Source organism: Kryptolebias marmoratus, linkage group LG16 (assembly GCF_001649575.2).
Source record: "Kryptolebias marmoratus isolate JLee-2015 linkage group LG16, ASM164957v2, whole genome shotgun sequence".
NCBI lineage: Eukaryota > Metazoa > Chordata > Actinopteri > Cyprinodontiformes > Rivulidae > Kryptolebias > Kryptolebias marmoratus.
Genome location: NC_051445.1, coordinates 6,974,394 through 6,988,937, shown reverse-complemented (window position 1 = coordinate 6,988,937; position 14,544 = coordinate 6,974,394). Strand labels below are relative to the sequence as shown.

General features: G+C 39.1%; 1 protein-coding gene across 4 annotated transcripts in view; it reads right to left on the bottom strand.

Annotated features, from left to right (window-relative positions):
• The window catches only part of map7d1a (MAP7 domain containing 1a), a 34,800-nt gene extending 26,503 nt beyond the window's left edge, over window positions 1–8,297 (bottom strand). For all 4 annotated transcript variants that reach the window (XM_017423758.2, XM_017423760.2, XM_017423759.2 and 1 more), the window contains exon 1: window positions 7,926–8,297. In XM_017423758.2, coding sequence (XP_017279247.1) covers window positions 7,926–7,956 — 31 coding nt within the window. In that variant the 5' untranslated portion in view covers window positions 7,957–8,297. The remainder of the gene's footprint in view (window positions 1–7,925) is intronic.
• Window positions 8,298–14,544: the final 6,247 nt, after the last annotated feature.

Genomic DNA, 14,544 nt, shown 5'->3' with positions numbered 1-14,544 from the left:
CCCAGACACGCAGGAAGTGCAGAGTAAACAGCAAGCAGGGACTCTGCGCCAGGCTGGGCTCTGTGTGAGTGCTTTGAGACCAAAGGTTTAAGTGGTAATTACAACTGGAAACAGTGATTCTAGCTAGAACTTGGATAAGACAGAGGGGAAAAAAATCCAATCAAGAAAAGTTTCTTTTTTTAAACTGATACACAACTGATCATTTAGCCAACTAAGAAGAAGAGAAAAGCTCTGGACTAACAATTTACTACCACATTTGATCAGAAAACAATCATAAGGAAAACAGTCTTGACCAAATCAACACCAAAATTATGATTATGATCAGATACTGATTGTTCATTTAAATGTCAGCTTACCTGATGTCTGTAAAAATAAATATATATACGGTTTATTTTTAAAAAGCTGAACACTGATCATCATCTTTCAAAGTCTGCAATCCTTCACTGCACAGCAGCCAAGCAGTGAATACTAATGTACTGGTCACTGACTGCAGCAGCTTCCATCCCATCACCTGGCCTGGATTCATGACAATGCTGGGCATTTAGCTGCGGCCCTCCTCTGAGTCTGTGTGTGGGTCAAAGCTGCCGTGCTGATGAAAGGCACTTCTTATCTGGACGAGCAGCAGCTCCCCTGAGACCCCACATCTGCTGCTGTCACGAACATCATGCTCCAACAAAAACCGAGAAGTTAACCTAGATAGTCTGATCAGAGGTGGGGAATGTGTGTCGAGCACCAGAAAAAAAAAAAAGGTTCTCCATGACATTTGCGGACATGGGGAAATTTCTAGGTCACAAAAGCTGCTTCCACGACTGGAATCAGTGTAAATATCCCAGTTAGCTGCTCCTGGCAACCTGCTTCACATCCCTTTTGGAGGCTGGAAGTAGTTTCTGTCACTGATTATTTTCTTTTGCCCTTTTGTAGTCCTAGAAAAGGATGAAAACCATATGTAATAGTCTGGAGCTGCTTAATCTTTAGGTAATTTGATTTTGCTTTGACCCCAATTCGAAGTAATATGATTATACCAAAAGCCTACTGAATAGAGGAACAACGCTTCAGTAAAATTTCCAGAGCACTTCAGTCCAAAATTAAGACTTATAGTTCTGACTGGATTCATGTTGTCACGACAGAGCAAAATAATGAAGACAAATGCAAATCTTACCCTTATATTTGATTAATACACACATGCATATGTTTTCAATACTAATGCCTAGAGTGAACAAGAGACAAGACTTAATTCAATGTGAGGACTGAGAAAAATCATTTAATTTACATCATGTCAATGTTTTGGACCAATTTTGTCTCATTCTGATTTCGTTTCTTTCTTTAAAAATGATTTGCCGTACATCCTGGCTAATCTAATGCGTATAATAGCAGAGTCTAATTGACTCAGTTTGATGTTGCACTTTGTAAGCAATCCCCAAGAAAATAAAATACCTGTATTATTTGTCCAGCACACCATTTACCTTTCTATACCACATGAGTTCCTGATTTGGACGTCTGAAGCTGAGGATATCTGTCTTTGCTGACAATACTTTGCAATGTGTCCAGCATAAAACAAGAAATATTTCACCCTAACCAAACATTGGGTAGTTATAACAAACAAACCATCAGACGACTTCCCTGGCCATAAATCCACCACACATTTACCTGCTTTATGCAGACTGACCTTATAAATATTATACAGACATTAGCAATTTTACATTCTATGTCTTTGAAACTGTTTTTTTACTTACATGGTGACGTTATTGTCAGGACAGCATTGTTTGCATTTTTAAAAGACCGACTGACTGACTGAGGGAGCTCACCAAGCTGTTGGTCATTTTCTTTCAATCTGGTTATTTTTGCCAACATTACCTCAAGCTTAAATTGGCCTAGGCAAGTAATTTTATGACCGTTCAACATACAATTACGTCCGAGAGCCATCATTAAGAGGATTTTTGTCTCCCCGCATGAAAACCCAAAGATTATTTGCTGGCAACAGAGTCAGCTTGTATGTTTCTTTATGTCAACCAAATGCAGGAGGTGGGTGCCCCGCCCACAATGTCAAGACCAAACACTGTATTTACTTTTTTAAAAAAAAAAAAAACAAAAACAGTAAGGTACATAAACAAAGTGAAGTAAAAATATGTCAAACAGTGGGATATGTGCAAAGGATTATGTGTTTATATTTCAAGTGAATGCCCTTCAGCTGAAGAGGGACTGCTCTAATATTAGCAGGTCGGTCTGGTGACTGGAGCTTTTAGATGACCAGAGGAGTCATGTCTGGGATATTTTCAGGCTTCATGGAGGCGGCAGGAACAAGCAACACTATCCAAAATTAAGACTTTCCTCTATTTCCACTTCCTCTAAAGTTCCAGGGAGACTGCCACCAAAGCTGAATGATCATAACTTTAGGCTTTGGAACTAGTACAAAACCATAGTTTGCACAAAAAAAACATTAACGGGATAAGATAATAACAAATAGCACATAAGTATGTTGCATGGGACTCTAGCTGGGTTAGTGGCAGGAAAAACTTTCTTTAGCTTTCAGTTGCTTTTCAACAACCCAACTGCTTCAAAGCCAAACATTTATATCATCTCATCCTGCATCTTTTATGTTTTCATGCATTATGCAAGGCACTATATTTGTCTTAGAGTGGCCAATGTGATACAGAAGAATCAGCCTCTCTTTGGTCCGACGTCTGCAGTGTAATCCTTGACTACAATATGCTTTGGTGCAGTAAAGAAACACTGATGGGATATTGCATTACTTTGGATTTTTATTCATTTTATTTTTTATGATCGAATATTTGGAATTTGGGGAAGTACGCTGATTTTATTAGTTTACTAATGACACATGGGGTGGTGTGTAAAACACTTGCCAATTCTTTAATCAACAAGTCAAGTCAAATTTATTTATATAACACTTTCCAGCAGCAAGGTAGTTCAGAGTGCTTACAACAACTAATGACACATTTTATAAAATGACAGAGTGAGATACGCCATGGTCATCGTCAGAAACAGTTGCAGACAAAAGTCTTCTCAGATGCCAGAGTTAACGAAGGTTGAAACCAGGCCAGATAAACTCTAATCCTAGTCTTCCATGTTTTCACTATAAACACTATATTTATCTTATTTCCTTCTTTAAATCTGAGGTGACAAACTTGGACACAAACAAAGAAGTGGGCCTGTGTGCACATTTAAACCCTTTCTTTCAGCAGGTACTTAAACTTTGAGTGCTAATTGAAAACAATCGCTACATTATTTGCCTTTCTAAGGAGCCAGGATCAACCTCCGTTCCCTTCTGAGAAGTCGGGGCGGTGTGATTTACACCATCTGATTGCTTCAGAATGGATCAGCACTGATATGAGGCCTTCTCTGTGTGGGGAGCTGAACTTGTGGACTAGACAGAAAAGTCCTCTCAAGACTAGTCAGTTTTAGTCTTCTCTTTCTTTGCTTTCTGGTGATATTTCACACTTACGTCTAAAACATTTCTTTAAGCATTGATTTTCGTGCAAAGAGGCTTGCATGTAAAAACATGTAAATATAATGTCTGAAGAGAAAAAATAATCTCCTTATTTTCAGAGCAAAACAAATTTTGGACACTACCTTGACGAAAAGTTCTAACTTAGAGAAGACGCTATCATCGATCACATCCATGTTGGAAAAGCAGCGTAAGAACTGCAGCCCTCTCTCTGTCCCTTTTTTTACTTCAGCATGATACAAACATCAAAGTTGAAGCTTCTTGGTTTAACCTCAGTCACAGACTTTTTTTAAAGCAAGTGTGATTGTATTTTAGAAACCAACTCCAAACATCTCCCTCTGAAATCTGCAGTGTGGATTGAACAGCAGACCTTGATGCCACAGAGTTGGATTAACTTCAGTCAGTTCTCAGTGACTCAGATGTTCCTGATCTTACATGGGCTTTGAAGCCATCTGCACATGTGAGAACTGGGAAACCCATCCTACATAAACAATCTCACTGTTCCAGTTCTACAGTAACAGTTCATTCTACACAAACGCTCTTTTTTCATCTTTTAAACAAGTGTTATAAACAACAAAAGCTGCCTGTCATTAGTTCTCACCCCATCATCCATTCACTCAGGTTTATCTTTTCTTTTCATAACAGAAAGTAAAGATTAAAACAGAACCAAAAGCTATTTGGCTGACAACATAATCCATAAGTGTAGCCACATGCTGAATTAAACGGATTATAAACAATGCAGCCCACTCACTGGTAAATACACTTTCTATTCACTTAAAAACTTGTGTCAGACGGTCATGCATTTAAAAAAAGGATAGCAGAAGAAGAGAGCATTTAGCTCTAATCCACTTCATTGCTGACAATCCTTCCCCCCAAAAACCCCTCCCTGTTGTGACAAGGATTTATAATCAGGTAGTAACACTAGGAGGGTGCAAAGAATTCTGCTCACTGCTTTTTTATGAAGAGCAGCTCCAAAAATGGCACATTGTTGTTGGCTTTTCCTTGATTACATAAGAACTCCAGAGGCTGAAAAATGCAAAGCTGACTGATCCTGTTTACAGCTAACTTGACAGCTAAAGCTGGTGGATTCTCTCCTTTTACAAAATAGACAAGGATTTCATGATCGTCTCCTTCATCGACAGTCTCTGGGGTTTCTGTTACTGTCAGCATGACATGTTGTTTAAAACAGTTTCATAAAAGGCTTATTAATACTTTCACACATTGCTTTACCCTCCATAATGTCCAGCCACAATATCTGTGATTCTTGCCCCTAAATCTCAAACAATGCCGGAAAATTGTTCACTGCAAAAGGAAATAAAGAGCCCCGGTTTGTCTCATCTTCTCATGGTCAGATTGTTCAGGTGCTTTTTATCTTTGTGGCAATCATATTTAATCAGACTGTCAAAAAAGCAGCAAAACAAAGTTCTGGAAGAAGAAAGACTGCAGAAAGAAAAGCAGGATTAAAAGATTTCAAAAAGAAAATCCTGACAGCAGATTCCCCCCAGTGTTTGGGAATGTTTTCAACAGATACAGTTCAAGGACACGCTTTTGTTTGTGGGAGATAAAAAGAGCAAGTTCCTGCCTGCATTTCAACCAAAAAAAAAAAGATTTATCCCATCTATCCAGAAGCTATCACAAGTTCTTGCTAAATGTTTTACATAGCAACACAGGGCTGATAAAACCAGAAACCCTTTTTTTTCCAATCACACATTTAGTATTATTTAGTACACATTTAGTATTAGCATAAAGTTTAACAAAACAATCTTTTGGGTTCAAGTCATTTAAACTGTTATCTAATACACAAACGTGATCACATGGTAAACTCCACCTTCAGTCAGATGTTGTACAAAGAGCTTCAGTCACCAAAATCATCAAAAAAAGCTGAAAAACAGATACTGAATAACTTCTACGAGGATGGCTGACAAACTAAACATCACATGAAACATGAGAGGTCGTCTATCAGTCTTTCTGCTGTGAGTCACAACACATGACTGCATCTCAAAGCTTCAGGTTTTCAGGTTTTTCGGATCATTCTGAACACGAACTGAAGGCTACAGGGTGAGATTCCCACAAACAGGGAGGAACACGGAAAGCGTCCTGCTTGATGCAAAGCCAAAACAAGCTGACCACCCTTCATGAAGCCCCCCCTCCACATTAGCAGGAAGGAAGTTTTTTGTTGTCAGAAGGAGGAGGTTGCATTGTGTGTCCCTCTTCTATTTCCAGAAACAGGCAGCATGTCGATTGGAGACAAGATTCAAACATTGGACCAGGCTGGCAGATATCCAGCAGGGATAGTTGAGGAATTTGCTATGACTGAATGGGAAGCCTAACACTGGAGAGCACAGAGTTTAATCTGCTACAGATCTTGGTCTTGTTGGGAAAGTTATGCAGACTTTTTGCATCCAGCACTTTGGTCTATGTATGAACTCATTGAAATTGTTGAGTTCAGTGTTTTCACTGAGCTGTGACTGCTGGCAAACAGCTCGGTGAGGGAGTCTCCAAAATGGCTTGAAACCTTTTTTGGGGGGGTTCTCAGTTTCCTTATGGAAGTTGCAGAAGCTCAGAATACTCAGAGTAGACATCCCAAAGCCCAGCAGGCAGAAGATCACATAAAAAAGAATGTGTTTAAAACTTGTAAAGACAGAAATAAAGTTTAGAGTTCCACCTTTATGTTGGTCTTTGATTTACTTTAATATGTTCAAAAACAATCACTTGGTAACAAAATAAAAACAGAGGTTTTTTTTACTAGCTTCATGGAATTTTCCTTCAGGAGAAATGCTTACTGATTTTGGCAACTGTGCTATCGAAGTTTGGAACTTTCACAGAAAAATGTTGTTTATATCAGCATATAGTGAAGATTCTAGGGTTTCTGTACATATATAGCACTTTATATTCATGATGACTTCTAATGCAGCAAATCTGGAAAGAAACGCTAAGTTCTTCCAAGTTTCATTTTTCATCTGCTATCTGATGAATTCGTAAATATAAAAAAGCATAATACACTCTTAAAATGCTTGGAATACCTATTCAGGGCCATGGCAGGCATCTCAAACTGATTTTGTTATGGGCATCTCCAGCCCGTCTCCACAGCTGTATTTTGACACCTGGACGGGAACTCCCCTTTGACAAAACATGTCCAGATCTAAAAGCTACGCCAGTGATAATAATAATTATATATTAAAAAAAAAAAGAACTGGTCCAAACCTGCCTGTCTTCATTTCAAAGGTGTACTCCAATAGATGAAATCATCAACAAGACATGTAGACGATGAAAAAATGTGCAAAGGCTGCAACACATTTTGTAACCCAGGATTTAAAAAAAAAAAAAAAAACAGCTCACTAGTTGCTTAGTCATAAACACTTAGAAACTGTAACGGAAAATCTGCCTATTTTCTTTCAATGTTTTCTACAATTTTGAGCCGCCAACTAGTCAACAGTAGTAGCCCAGTGAGATGCTGCCTTTAGGGACACATGTTGAGGCCTGATCGTCCTCAGTGTCTGAAGGTGACAGGTTCCATACATTCATTGCTGAAAACATCACTACATATCACTGTGGTCTTCACTCTTCCTTTGCCCCACATCTGAGATAACCTGAATCAAACTTTTACTGTTTTCTTGTAACCAGGTCCTGTAGAGACTTCACCTTAAACAGCCCCTTGCTCATTGGTTAACCACTGTCCACCTCTGTCCTTTCAGGTAGCTCCCATTTAAAGCCAACATCATAATGTGCATTAGCTTGTTGTTCAACTTGTAAAGAATTGATACCCAAATTTCTTCTGATTGCCACTAAAATGATCCAAAGTACCACCAGTGGTACTTCTACCCCAGTTTGGAAACTGCGGGGATCTAGATTTTAGGACTTTGGTGATGCATTTATGAACTGGCACAAAATGAGCACCTGTGCATCACTGATTTTGGAAAATAAAATAAATCCTCTGGTTGAATAGATCTGCAAAACAGGAGGCGCAACACCGTCTGTAGGAGCATCAGGAGGACTAAAGATGAGGAGGGGGATGGGATGGGACGAGTTGAGATTACCTCATCCAGTCCAAACTGTGTTATTCTAACCTTCACAGATTTCTGCACAATGAAAGGCAGCCTGATGTGAAGGAGGCAGCCATCACCACACTGAGGAGGACGATTCCCAGGTTTTATTTCTTTATATCATGACATGACTGTTAAAAAAAATCCCCCTTCTTTGAATCATCTTAGAAATTAAAATCTGCATTAAGACTGTTGTGTACATGTTGCAGCGCTACCATTACCATTTATGGATTAATTTTCGACCACACCGTCCTCCTAACACTTCCTTAGTCTCTGAAGGAGAAACCAGCTCCCTGCTGCGGTTTAAACCGTCTTCTCTCAACGTGAGAAGTGACCGAAATGATTAAAACACACACACACACACACACACTCGGTCGGATGTTGAATGAAACGACCCCAGGCTGCGAATAAAGACTTACATGTTGCTTCTGGAAGAGTGTTTTCCTCCATTTGCGGCGGCGGTTCCCTCTCTTTTCCCGTCCTTTTGTTCACTCAGGCGGAGACGTGTGAGTTTCGGGCTCTTCCTCTCATTCCTCAGGCACAACGAGGGGGAAACTTAGCCGAGTCACTCCTGCTGTCTGAGCAAACTGTGTAAGAACCCAAAAAGATAAATAAATAAAAATCCTCCCGACTGATTTTGTCCAAATAAAACTGTTGGTGGCTGCGAGTCTTCCGGGTAAGATAAATAACAATTAAAAAAGGTGTCCCGGGAGTATTTGGGGGTACAGAAAGGCAGGAAAGAGGAGGGAGCGAAGCTTCTCACTCCACCACACGGCCACAGCTGATGCTCTTCTCCAGCAGATGATCCCACGTCGCTCCGGGTTGGACCGTACCATTACAAAAAGCGGGGGTGCGCGCCTGCTATGAGTACTATTTTTAAATTAAAAGCATAGTTTTTTTTAATTAAAACGCAAATTAAACTTGCCACTAAAAACAACTTATCATATTATAAATTTTAGGATAAGTCTAAACAGCAACATAATAAAATCGTTTTTAACCTGAGAAAGCTTTGTCCCCTCGAGCGTTTTGATTGGTTCTTTCACCCACAAAACTTCATTCCTTTTACAGTCAGTTCAGATTCAATATAAAAACACTTTTAATCCTAAAAACAATAAATGTTAAAGTTATAGACATTCTGTTGGTTTTTAAATTGCAATAAAAACATATTTCTTTGGTTCCCTGAAATGATACGCATTCGTATTTGTCACTGGCACTTCAGTACTAAGTTTGTTATGATCAGTCTCATAAATGTAAACAGAGGAGATTTTGTTCCTTTTTCGGTGCCATACAAATACAAGACAAGAAAGACATAAAAAGAGAAAAGTGAAAGACAACACAGATTTAAAAATTTGAATCTCTGAAGTAATATTCCAGCATTTATGGCTTTTGTTAGACGAAACACACTTTTACTTTATTTTATAACATGTATACAAGCCCAGTTCCTACAAAGTTGAGATACTGAGTAAAATATAAATTGAAAAAAACAGAATGCAATAATTTGCAAATCTCATAAACTTATATTTTTATTTACAATGGAACATAGTAAACACATCAAATGTTGAAACTAATAAACTGTACTATTTTCTGGGGAAAAAAAAGGTAATAAAATATCTTAGACAGAGTTTTGCAGACTAGTAAACCTCTGCCCATCTTTACTTCTAAGAGATTCAGCCTCTTAAAATTGCTGTTTTTATACCCAATCCTTTTACTTGTTGCCAGTTAACCCAATTAGTTGTAAAATGGTCCACCAACTGTTTTTTTATTTGTACAGCCTTTACTTTTACAGCCTTTTGTTATTCCTGTACCCACTTTCTGAGATGTGTTGCTGGTATGAAATTCAAAATGACCTTATTTTTTGTACTTTCAACATTTGATATATTTACTATGTTCCACTGTGAATAGATTTGCAAAACATCGTGTTGACTTTCTTACACGCTGTAACTTGAACATAATGTAACAGTTACAATAATACATGGTTGAAATGATCAGGATGTACAGGGAATTTACTTTGTTTGTAATCAGAGCACTTGATAATCCTGTCAGCCTGGTTATTTGTTTGGATGATTGATGCGTTTGACAAGTTATTCCACTCAGGTGCCATTATGTTTTGGCTGTTACTGTTTTAACTCAACCGCCTTCAAATTGATCTTCGTCACAGAACAGTTTCAGGATTTCCAGGGAGTCTTCTCGTCTACCACCTGTGGATGTATCGGAGCATCTGCCCGGGTGGGGGCTGGGCGAGGGGCTGCTCGGCGCGCTTGAGAGGGGACACCCCTGTCTATAAAGAGCCCATGGTGGGGTTCTTTTGTGCAGCTGCTGAGTAGTGCTCACCCAAACCCCCACGAGCCACCTGTTATTGCAACTGGATTGGGAGGGATGCTGAAGGAGGTGGGGGTGGGTGCTCTTTGGGATGTGTGGTGAGCTGATTTTGCAGGATTAAAGAAGAAAAAGAAACATTTAAAAAAGTCAAGACTTGAAATGTCCTTTGCAATGTGTTGGTCAGTCACAGAAATTGCTTTTAACAACCAAAATGTAAATGTTTGGGTCAGATTATTGAGCATTTGCAGTCGTTTAACATCTACAATAAATGTAGTATTTCCTTTCACAGTAAATTAGCTTTTTTTTCAGCCCTGCAAGCTAGAAGGCAGACCTTCTGCTAGTGGTCAGACATGAAAATAAAGGGCAGGAGATGAAAGCATACCTCATTATCAGAAGGCAAGTTTCAGTATATCTCAAACTGGTGCACTTTCCTGCAGTAATGAGCCATTCAAAGCAAAACAGATGTAAAGCAGCTCAGTTGGTCACCATTAACGACAAGTTAGATGTGAAGAAATGTTGCATGACCTCAAAAAGTTCTGCAGAATGAAACTATTGTGTGCAGTGCTGATTTTATGTATTTTATTTATTTATTTTTAACACGGACTCTGTTAAAAAATCTGTTTCTCATCCAGGTGACCTCAGTGTGCACACAGGTGGAGGAGACTCTTGTCCTTTATCCTGACCCTTGTTACTCAAGAAAAGAGCTTAATTTGAAGCTGCAGCTGCACTCCACACAAAGAAAACCCCACCACACACACGCACGCACACATGCACATCTCATTAAACTGTCTTTGATCGCTCTGAGCAGTTCATTCACTGACAGAGGGCTGTTAAGAGAAAACACAGAGAATAGGCAAAAATCCTGAAAACAGCTGTGAAATGATTGCATCAGGATACTTCCTGAAAACAACGGGGGCAGTTGGAGAGACAATAAACGAGATTGAAGATAAAAGCAGCTAAAGGAGGGAGGAGAGACCTCCTAAGATACTATGTCAAACAATAGATACTGCAGGGGAAAAAAATCAGTTGTATAATATTTCCTGTTTAAGTATTAGGCTGTTTAAGGGGACTAATCAGAACTCCTGCTCCAGAAAACAAGAGCTTTAAGCTCAGAGCTATAGGTTCACAAAGCAAATTCTGAAGGACATTTATACCATTTTGTCAATAACAATTTGTCACTTCAAATCTTTTTTATAATATTTTTAACACAGTGTAGAAAAAGGTCACCAGAAAAGACCAGAAGTGTCTTCGTTTTCTCAGTTTACACAGAGAAATTACGTTACTGAGCTACATTACAGTAAAGAAGAACATTCTGCACACATCTGCAAGAACACGGCAGCTCTGTAAGAACCATGGTCAGCATATAAACAAAGAGATTACTCATAATGTTCTGATTAACAGGTAATATTGAATATTTATCAACTAGTTAACGTGTAAACACTGCCAATCAACACTAAACAAACGAGCACAATAGACTACTATAAGTTTTGACTTAGATATTAAAACAAACCACAATACAGGCCTAAAACTTTAGGCGATAATCAAGGTAAAAAAAAATAAAGCAAAGGGAGATATAAATAATTTTATGTCAACCCAAAGTTTTACTCAAACCAAATCAGACATTCAGTAAATTCAGTAGGCTTCATTCAAGTAGGAATCACAAAATGTCCTAAAAATTATGTCTTTCTATTAAATAAAGATGTAAAAAGTCACATTTCACAATTTAGATTTTACCTAATAAGCATTAAAGCTTAATTAAATTATTCAAACAGATCTTTACAATTAATTTTGAGCTGATGTGATGATGCAGAAAAAGCTCTCATTTTGAACATTTTTCAGTGACCTCAGTCATCAGTGGGATCACCCGTCAGCTGTGAACGGTCAGATTGACCCTCTCCTCCCAATAATGAAATAACAATAGCAGGAATGTTTAGAATGTCCCTAAAGCACTGATCCAGGCTGTGGTATGAACTACTGAGCACACAGTCACTGCCTTGAGCAAATGCTGAAGTGTTTTAGGCAGCAGGAAAAAGGCGGCATAAATCTAACCTACTTTGTTGCCTTGTTCATTGCTGTTGCTTACACCACAGCTAAAACAAATCATTATTTAGTGATGTCCCTGGATAAGGGGGAACAGTTGCATCATCTGGTTTTTCTATTTTTGCAACAGAAGCGCTGTCCTGACTTAGCAGGGTGAAAGGTCACCAGCACTTAAGATTATTTACGACTATAGCATCTTTTGTTTCTCACAGTGTGATTAAATCACGTCCCACTCTGCATGCCTTGTTGGTAAATGCATGGATATGTGCTGACAGAGAGGTGGGGACATGCAGAGTGTGGGAGCGTTGTGTGTTTCTCTGTGATGCTGGGAAGGAAGAGCAAAGTCTGGATGGAAGCATCTTGGTTTCGTTTGCCTTTTATCATGTCTCAGAGTTTTGATTGAAGAGTCTTTCTGTATTGAAAGAGTCAGTTCAGAGACACTTTAATGTAATCAAAGCCCCTCATGTTTCACTTAGATATAACTCTATAGTGTTCACAGTTTAGTTTGTATGAAATTACAGCTTCTTTCCAAGAAAGTGTCCATTAAGCGAAGGCACCTGGAGTAAACCAAGTCTGGCTCAGGGGAAACATGCAGATTTTGTGATGTTTAATTTCTGACATCTTGTCCCGAACCGATCAGCTAATCCACGATGGCCAAACCAAAGCGAGATTTGTCATTCAGAGATAATCTGTATTAATTATGCTCTGAAGTTAAAATGGCACTGCTGCGCTCCACACATTTATCATCACTGCTGTTTAGGACTCTCGGTGTAAGTGTTAACCTCTGCACCACCCGGCAATACTAGAGCAACTCATAATAATCAGAGACACAATAAAAGACTGCAGTCCAAACAACAGAAGCATAAATTGGGATTTCTTCATTTTTCAAACTCTAGAGCTTCATCAAGACCTGAAAACTATTATTTTATCCAAAACTACTCAACAGCAGTTATTTGCAGAGCCCAAAGTCAGCCCATAATGTCACAGTTATGTTTATTAAGTCTTTTTTCACTTTTTCTCTGTGTGGCATTGAATAATGACTGCAGCTAACGCAGCTCCTGCTCATAAACACAACTTGCACTTTTTGTCCCTCAGGAAACCTTTCCTCCCAGCAACAGGTGGAATAATCGTCTGTGAGGGGTGAGATCCCACTGCAGTACAACTCAAACAGCAGAAAGCCTCGCCGACCATGACGTAATGGTCTAAAACATGCTGTCAGTTAGAAACATGGCCAAAAACACGTGGAGTTGGCTCCTGTGTTTGCCCAGCCCCTCCGGGGCCCCTCGCTATTCTACTTTCCCTCCCACCCTCCCTCCCTTCCTCCCTCACCCCAGCCCATCCACCTCCCTTCTGCTCCACCGCACTCTGTTTATGAGTGCATGAATTGCTTTATTTCACAACTCCCAGCCCTCCACCAATCCCACAACTGCGTCAAGAATAGAGGCTCCCCCCCCTCCGCGGGCTTTCATTTCCATGACAACTCACAATAAGAGGAGAAGGAAATACCAGGGGCAGGAAAAAAGATGAGAGTGAGAGGATGGTGGTGCTATTCCTTGACCTCTGGTTGCATTTTTAAAAAGGGAAATCCTCATTACATTCCATTAAAATTAAACTGACAAATATGTTGTGGATCAGAAAGTTTTTTGGAGATATGTACCTGTCTGTTAGCAAAATATCTCATAAATCGCCGGATGGATTTTAATAAAACTCTCAGAAAGTAATTGATGAGAGTTTAGCTTTTGAAATCAACCCCATTTACGCAAATATAGCAAACACAAAAAAGGTTATAACTCAGTCAATTTTACACGTATTGTGGTAAATTTGGTGTGGTAGTAGCTGAGAGTCATTATTAGCACCTACAGTTAATGCAATATGCTATGGGATCACATATAACTTTAACATCAAGGCAATATGCATTCTTTTAACTGAAAACATAACATCATGGTGGAAGTTGAAAGGTCAAAGGAACTTAAACAGTTATCATAAACACAAGCACAAATCTAGAAAGATGGTTAAAATATCCTGCTTTATTTTAGCCCCCCCCCAAAAATAAAAAATAAAAAAAAAATGCAAATTTGTAGTTTTCCAAACTTCATGAACACGCTTCACTTCAAACTGTTTTTCTCTGCCGTCCCTGGTCAGGTCTAAAGGTCTCTGGATCATCGGCTAAAATCATTGATTCCGTGTCACTTGAGCGAGAGGCTTTCAGGGTGATACAAACACAACGCAGATTAACGACGGGTGAAAGGTCTTGGGGTCAAACCCCAGCAGAGCTATGCAACACAACACAACACACACACACTCAGACACACATAACCTTACATAGGATTATTTTTTAATTCAAGTGCTTAGATCACAGCCAGGATTAATTCTACACAGTATCAGTCCAGCTGTAATAATCAGACTGATAAAAGGTAGACAGCTGTTACTGTCTGTTCTTTACGAGTCATCGGTGGTTCGGTTCTGCTAAAGAAAGACAGTAACTTCTCCCTACAGGGTGTTCTTTTGAATGCCAAGTAGAACTAGGTAGTTAATTGCTTGTAAAATGATCTCGTCCTCCTCCCAAGGGCAACAAAGATTCAAAAAGCTCACACTAAATGCCTTTGAGAAATCTAAAAGAATACAGCTTTTCGTAATAGCTGCATGTTTATGAATTAATTAATGGAAAAAAAAAAGAGA